General features: G+C 45.8%; 1 protein-coding gene across 1 annotated transcript; it reads right to left on the reverse strand.

Annotated features, from left to right (window-relative positions):
* Positions 1–3819: 3819 nt before the first annotated feature.
* On the reverse strand, positions 3820–7756 carry LOC149433107 (uncharacterized). Its single transcript, XM_089664650.1, has 3 exons — positions 7622–7756; positions 7372–7513; positions 3820–5405 (listed from the first exon to the last, which is right to left on the reverse strand). Exons 1-3 carry the CDS (start codon positions 7754–7756, stop codon positions 4477–4479), a joined length of 1206 nt encoding a protein of 401 aa, XP_089520776.1. The 3' UTR covers positions 3820–4476.
* Between the last annotated feature and the right edge of the window lie 585 nt (positions 7757–8341).

Genomic DNA, 8341 nt, shown 5'->3' on the forward strand with positions numbered 1-8341 from the left:
CCCACAGCAAGCAGCTTGTTATGGGGGCATCCAAGCAGGCTCAGGAGCAAGCCGCTGCTCTGTGTGCCCACAGAGTCCCCTCTCCCTCATTGGCTCACTGGCCATGATTGACAGCAGCAAGAGCCAACGGCCCCTGCTCCTGCCTCAGCCAAAGAGGGAGAGTCCCCAGACTGCAGAGGATCTTGAGCACATTGCTGGATCAGGATGGGGCTCAGGTGAGTATTGGGGGGGCTGCTGCACAGAGAAGGGTATTTACCTTCATATATAGAATGCATGGAGGTAACAAACCTCCTGACTTTACACCTCCTGTAATCGCACTCCTCCTACTCCGTCTTATTCCACATTTCTTAGGCATAGCCCACCGATCTGGTCATCCCTGCTGTCGCTGGATACCTGCATTCCTTACAAGGGTTTATATTCCTCACCAGTGTACTCTGTATACCGGGCTGTATACCACAAACCCTGACCATTGTACTATGCATGCTGGGCTGTATATGACATCCTCCTGACCACTGCACTCTGTACACAGGCCTAAGATATACTCCTGACCACTGCACTCTGTACTCAGGGCTGTATATGATATACTCCTGACCACTGCACTCTGTACACAGGCCTAAGATATACTCCTGACCACTGCACTCTGTTACACAGGCCTAAGATATACTCCTGACCACTGCGCTCTGTACACAGGCCTAAGATATAATCCTGACCACTGCATTCTGTACACAGGCCTAAGATATAATCCTGACCACTGCACTCTGTACACAGGCCTAAGATATAATCCTGACCAGTGCGCTCTGTACACGGGCCTAAGATATACTCCTTACCACTGCGCTCTATACACAGGCCTAAGATATACTCCTGACCACTGCACTCTGTACACAGGCCTAAGATATAATCCTGACCACTGCACTCTGTACACAGGCCTAAGATATACTCCTGACCACTGCACTCTGTACACAGGCCTAAGATATAATCCTGACCACTGCACTCTGTACACAGGCCTAAGATATACTCCTGACCACTGCGCTCTGTACACAGGCCTAAGATATACTCCTGACCACTGCGCTTTGTACACAGGCCTAAGATATAATCCTGACCACTGCACTCTGTACACAGGCCTAAGATATACTCCTGACCACTGCACTCTGTACACAGGCCTAAGATATACTCCTGACCACTGCGCTCTGTACACAGGCCTAAGATATACTCCTGACCACTGCGCTTTGTACACAGGCCTAAGATATAATCCTGACCACTGCACTCTGTACACAGGCCTAAGATATACTCCTGACCACTGCGCTCTGTACACAGGCCTAAGATGTAATTCTAACCACTGCGCTCTGTACACAGGCCTAAGATATACTCCTGACCACTGCGCTTTATACACAGGCCTAAGATATACTCCTGACTACTGCACTCTGTACACAGGCCTAAGATGTAATTCTTACCACTGCACTCTGTACACATGCCTAAGATATAAACCTGACCACTGCACTCTGTACACAGGCCTAAAATATAACCCTGACCACTGCACTCTATACACAGGGTTGTATATGACATACTCCTGACCACTGCGCTCTGTACACAGGCCTAAGATATAACCCTGACCACTGCACTCTGTACACAAAGCTGTATATGATATACTCCTAACCACTGCACTCTGTACACAGGGCTGTATATAATATGCTCATGACCACTGCACTCTGTACACAGGCCTAAGATATTATCCTGACCACTGCACTCTATACACGGGACTGTATATGACATATTCCTGACCACTGCACTCTGTACACAGGCCTAACATATAAACATGGCCACTGCACTCTATACATAGGGCTGCATATGATATGTTCCTGACCTCTGTACACAGGCCTAAGATATAATCCTGACCACTGCACTCTGTACACAGGTCTAAGATATCCTGACCACTGCACTCTGTACACAGGGCTGTATATGAAAGGTTCCTGACCACTGCACTGTATACACAGGTCTAAGATATAATCCTGACCACTGCACTCTGTACACAGGGCTGTATATGAAAGGTTCCTGACCACTGCACTGTATACACAGGTCTAAGATATAATCCTGACCACTGCACTCTATACACAGGGCTGTATATGACATGTTCCTGACCACTGCACTCTATACACAGGGCTGTATATGATATGCTCCTGACCACTGCACTCTATACACAGAGCTGTATATGATATGCTCCTGACCACTGCACTCTGTACACAGGACTGTATGTGACATGTTCCTAACCACTGCACTCTTTTTGCTGCGCCATGTATGACATGTTCCTGACCAATGGCCACATCTAAATGCTGGGCTGTATAAGACATGATCTTACCCACTGTGCGCTGTACATGACATACCACTTCTGACTACTTCACTCTGTATGAGGACTGTATATCATATACTCCTGACCACTACACTCTGGGATGGAAACCACATACTCCTGACCACTACATTCTATATTCTGGGATGGAAAACACATACTCCTGACCACTACACTCTGTACTCTGAGATGTAAATCACATACTCCTGACCACTACACTCTGTACTCTGGGATGTAAATCACATACTCCTGACCACTACACTATGTACTCTGGGATGTAAATCACATACTCCTGACCACTACATTCTGTACTCTGGGATGTAAATCACATACTCCTGACCACTACACTCTGTACTCTGGGATGTAAATCACATACTCCTGACCACTACATTCTGTATTATGGGATGTAAATCACATACTCCTGACCACTACACTCTGTACTCTGGGATGTAAATCACATACTCCTGACCACTACATTCTGTACTCTGGGATGGAAATCACATACTCCTGACCACTACATTCTGTACTCTGGGATGGAAATCACATACTCCTGACCACTACACTCTGTATTCTGGGATGTAAATCACATACTCCTGACCACTACATTCTGCACTCTGGGATGGAAATCACATACTCCTGACCACTACACTCTGTACTCTGGGATGTAAATCACATACTCCTGACCACTACACTCTGTACTCTGGGATGGAAATCACATACTCCTGACCACTACACTCTGTACTCTGGGGTGTAAATCACATACTCCTGACCACTACATTCTGTACTCTGGGGTGTAAATCACATACTCCTGACCACTACATTCTGTACTCTGGGGTGTAAATCACATACTCCTGACCACTACACTCTGTACTCTGGGATGGAAATCACATACTCCTGACCACTGCACTCTGTACTCTGGGATGTAAATCACATACTCCTGACCACTGCACGTTGTTTGCAGGGCTGTATGAAGTAGTCTCCTGACCCCTGCACTCTGGGCCATTATTCATGATGAACCAGAAACTGGATGACCTGTAAAGTCTTGTAAAGTGTCCCCTGTGAGAAATGTTTGGGCCCCAAAGATCCCCATCATGGCCCCGACACACACAATTCTTTTCACTCAATAAATTCTTTATTATAGTTTTACTTCTAACAAGATAGTAATCATAGAATCAGGAAATAACAAAGGAAGGAATCCGATTGGTCAGGAAGATCCCTTGTCTGGAATGTGGGGGCGGAGTCATTATTATTGGTGTACAATACAATACACAACGTGTTCCATTATTATAACAAAGTATTGTAGAAAAGATCCCAACATGTGACATGGCTGAATGAATGCTGGTCATATTAGTTCATCTATTCTCTAAGTGGGGTGGTATCTATTGGGCCAATCCCTTTTACAAACCACACATAATATCGCCCTTCAAAGTGAAAACAGAAACGATTTGCACAAAATCAAAGAGTAGAAATATTTTCCGGTGGATCCCCTCTACCCAGACCCCATATGTAGACATAGAACAACAAGCTGTGTTCCCTCTCGTGCCGCACTCCTCCAACCACCCAAACCCACACAGAAGCCAAGGGAAATAATGAGAGGAAAGTTCCCCCCTAGTTTGGGGTGGAGTTCTCCTTCCCTCCTGTTGGGGGATGGGAGAAGGATGGACTGAAGACAGAGAGACGCTTCGGGGTCACCACTGTTCTGTAGAGCCTTGAAATGAAGGACATCAACTTCAGAAGTTCTTGTTGTCTGTGTAAAGTTCCCCGATAACCAGATCTGGGCTCTCCCGGCTTCTAGCTCTGTAACCCGCTATATCATTATCAGGAAACGCAACTCCGACACCCAAGAAGGGCTGAAGTTGTGTCCTTCATTTCCAGGATCTACTGACCACTCTGCACCCCGACATTTACTGCACTTCATCCATGTCTTTGGGGACCTCTCATCTCCTTATCAACTGTTCCTTCCATGATGAAGATCAGCCATGGAGTATATCTGAGGTGTATATCAGGGTGTGCTTCTTCCCCACATGAGAGCTGGGATGTCCAGCAACATTCATCTAGAAGACATTTCCCGCACTCAAGGCACTAATATACCTCCAGGGTTGTGTGGGACCCCTGATGTACAGGAAGAGAGGACTTCAGTGAGGAACATTTCCCTCACTAAGGACAGGAAAGTGGCTTCTCCCCATGTGAGATCTCTGATGTTTATAAAGATTGGATGTCTGTGAAAAACATTTCCCGCACTCATGACAGGAATACGGCTTCTCCCCTGTGTGATATCTCTGATGTTTGTGAAGACTAGACTTCTCTGAAAAACATTTCCTGCACTCAGGACAGGAATATGGCTTCTCCCCCGTGTGAGATCTCTGGTGTGTGTAAAGATTGGACTTCACTGAAAAACATTTGCTGCAATCAGGACAGGAATATGGCTTTTCCCTCGTGTGACATCTCTGATGTCTGTAAAGACTGGACTTATCTGAAAAACATTTTTGACACTCAGGACAGGAATATGGCTTCTCTCCCGTATGAGATCTCTGATGTGTGTAAAGATTGAACTTCTGTGAAAAACTTTTCCCACACTCAGGACAGGAATATGGCTTCTCCCCCGTGTGAGATCTCTGATGTGTGTGAAGACTGGACTTGTGTGAAAAACTTTTCCCGCACTCAGGACAGGAATATGGCTTCTCCCCTGTGTGAGATCGCTGATGTGTGTAAAGATTGAACTTCTGTGAAAAACTTTTCCCACACTCAGGACAGAAATACGGTTTCTCTCCCGTGTGAGATCTTTTATGCACATTAACATGGTATGTAGAACAGATCCTCTTCCCACACACAGTACAGGAGAAGCTCTTCCCTGTTGGAAGGCCGGCCCGGTCCCGCACAGTCTGAGGTTCCTCAGGATACGAGGAATCCGATGGTCCATCTACACTGGGTGGTGCCGGATGGACATTGGAGGGAGCCGGGTTTTCTCCTGGACTATACTGTGTGATGTCCTCATCTTCTACTTTCCAGTCTGGAGACAAAGTGAGACAATCCTCGGAGGTTTTCCTCATCACCCGGCCATGGACTAAAATACAAAGACAAAGAGGATTACTAGACAGGAGCTGATTGGTTCCCCCAAACCAGGACTCCGCCCACACCAGGCAGCTTGGTCTCTGAGGAGCTTACAATTCCACCCTCAAGGGAACTAGGAAATGGCTCCTCTGATCTCCTACCAGGTCATTTCTTTATTCATGGACCTTAGTCAGAGAGTGAGGAAATAACCAGAACTGTCTTTTATAGGAGGGACAGTGATGAGGGGATTATAGGACGAGGGTCCCCACCCCCTCTATCACTCATCGCCATCTTCCCAACACAAGAAGTACTGCACTTCCTTATTTAGTCCATGATTTAGTCATGAAGAACAGCGGGGCTGAGCCCCACCAGAGGTCAGAGAGTGAGGATGGGGGGAGAACAACCAAGATGAAGACTGGACTGATCCTGAAGACCACCATCATTGGGGTATTGACTCCTCCCTCATTATCACTTTCTGTTTAAGGGACCAAAGTTGGAGGATGTTATCACATTATTATGACCATGTAAAAGTCTGTGCTCCAATCACATCATCCGATATAAAATGTCCAGCTGGTAGGAAATGGGGGGAACAAAAGAGAATCCATATTATGTGTATAAATAGCAGTGGGGGGAGGGGGAGAGCGGAAGTCAGGAATATGGAATGTACAACATAGTGTATATACTGCAGGGGTCAGGAGTATGTAATGTACAACATAGAGTATATAGTGCAGGGGTCAGGAGTATGTAATGTACAACATAGAGTATATAGTGCAGGGGTCAGGAGTATGGAATGTACAACATAAAGTATATAGTGCAGGGGTCAGGAGTATGTAATGTACAACATAGAGTATATAGTGCAGGGGTCAGGAGTATGTAATGTACAACATAGCGTATATAGTGCAGGGGTCAGGAGTATGTAATATACAACAGAGTATATAGTGCAGGGGTCAGGAGTATGTAATGTACAACATAGAGTATATAGTGCAGCGGTCAGGAGTATGTAATGTACAACATAGAGTATATAGTGCAGGGGTCAGGAGTATGTAATGTACAACATAGAGTATATAGTGCAGGGGTCAGGAGGATGTAATGTACAACATAGAGTATATAGTGCAGAGGTCAGGAGTATGTAATGTACAACAGAGTATATAGTGTAGGAGTCAGGAGTATGTAATGCACAACAATTTATATAGTGCAGGGGTCAGGAGTATGTACTGTACAACATAGAATGTATAGTGCAGGCATCAGGAGAATGTAATGTACAACAGATTATATAGAGCAGGGGTCAGGAGTATGTAATGCACAACAGAGTATATAGTTCAGGGGTCAAGAGGATGTAATGCACAACATAGATTATATAGTGCAGGGGTCAGGAGTATGTAATGTACAACATAGATTATATAGTGCAGGGGTCAGGAGGATGTAATGTACAATATAAATTATATAGTGTAAGGGTCAGGTCTCATAATATTGGTACTCAGCAATCAGGGGAAGATTGTTTACTGTAGACAAGTTGCAGAGATCCCACACCGCTGCCTCCCATCTCCTGAGACTGCACTCAGTGACTTGGGTCTGAGACACTACAGACATATCCCTCCACCCGGCACAGCCAGCAGACCACAGAGCAAGGAACCCTGGGAGAAATGTTCTGTCAGAGATCCTACTAGACCTGAGCATGGAGTAAAAGACTTAAAGCACACACCCCAGGTGCCTAGGTAGAGCAATGTCTAAAGTGAAAATGAACATTTTGCTGCCAGCTGAACCCCAGAATCTCCATAAATCCAGTCTAGATACATAAATTGTGTCTGCAGCACAGAGAAGGAAGATTATCCGAGAGAAATCCAGGAATACAGGACGGGGAACACAGCTCAGGAAAGTGACCAGGGGATTACAGGCTGATATCACCCAGTCCCCGCCCTACTCTGGACCAATCAGTGAGCAGTATGGGTGGAGGAATGGATTTAGTGTTCATGACCCACCTGTGCTGATCTCTGTAGGAGTGTCCTCCTCTATAAATGTCCCCGTTATTCCATCCTCCTCCATAGACTGCTGATCATCCCTCACATACGCCTCTTCTTCTTCTGCTTTCACCTCAAATTCTATATCGATTGGATCTCCACTCTAAATCAAGGAAATGAGAGAAAATATCATCTGTAAAATATAAGCTCACATAAAATATCCACACATTGTCTCTATGAGTCCATGTTCTAGATTCTCCATCCCACCAACCTTGCAATAGTGAGGGATGGTGTGACCTTCCTGTGTGGAATCCCGGGAATACAGAGGACGGGGACATCTCTCTGGTGGGTTCCTGGTATTAGGTGGCTCCATCATCTCCTTGTGTCCTTCTGAAAACTCCTCCATCACTCCATACTCCTCATCCTCCTCTTTATACTCTTCTTTAACATCAATATTCTCATCCCCGAGGATTCCACTCTGAAAGATATAATAAAACATTCATTGTAACAAACATGCTGTGTATAAATCACAACTACCAATAATTGTCATCATCTACCTGATGATGGTGAGGGATGGTGTGACCTTCCTGTGTGGAATCCCGGGAATACAGAGGACGGGGACATCTCTCTGGTGGGTTCCCATGACTGGATCCATCTGTAGGAAACACACACACTGACTGAATCCATTGTTTCTATGTGTTTATCAGATGATGGGGGATCTAGGTGGATCCTCCGTACTGCTCTCTCCTTTACAATAAAGTCTCCTCTTACCCGGTGATGTGAGGGGCGGCTGATTGTCCATCATGACGTCCTTGTAGAGGTCCTTGTGTCCTTCTAAATACTCCCACTCCTCCATGGAGAAATAGACAGTGACACCCTGACACCTTATAGGAACCTGACACACACAATGATACAGTCACCATCCAGACACATCCCTTGTCTGTTACTGGAGAATGTCCCAGAATTCCCGGCACCGCTCACCTCTCCTGTC

This window comes from Staurois parvus, unplaced genomic scaffold (assembly GCF_062004578.1).
Source record: "Staurois parvus isolate SC_StPar_1 unplaced genomic scaffold, SC_StPar_1.0 ptg001978l, whole genome shotgun sequence".
Classification (NCBI taxonomy): Eukaryota; Metazoa; Chordata; class Amphibia; order Anura; family Ranidae; genus Staurois; species Staurois parvus.

Excerpts from the sequence above, each read along its gene's own strand:
- LOC149433107 (XM_089664650.1), bottom strand. The coding sequence starts at position 7,756 with ATGGAGGAGTTTTCAGAAGGACACAAGGAGATGATGGAGCCACCTAAT. Across the intron at positions 7,514-7,621 it reads CCATCCCTCACTATTGCAAG|AGTGGAGATCCAATCGATAT; the intron begins GTTGGTGGGATG and ends TCCTTGATTTAG. Across the intron at positions 5,406-7,371 it reads TCCTACAGAGATCAGCACAG|TCCATGGCCGGGTGATGAGG; the intron begins GTGGGTCATGAA and ends TTTGTATTTTAG.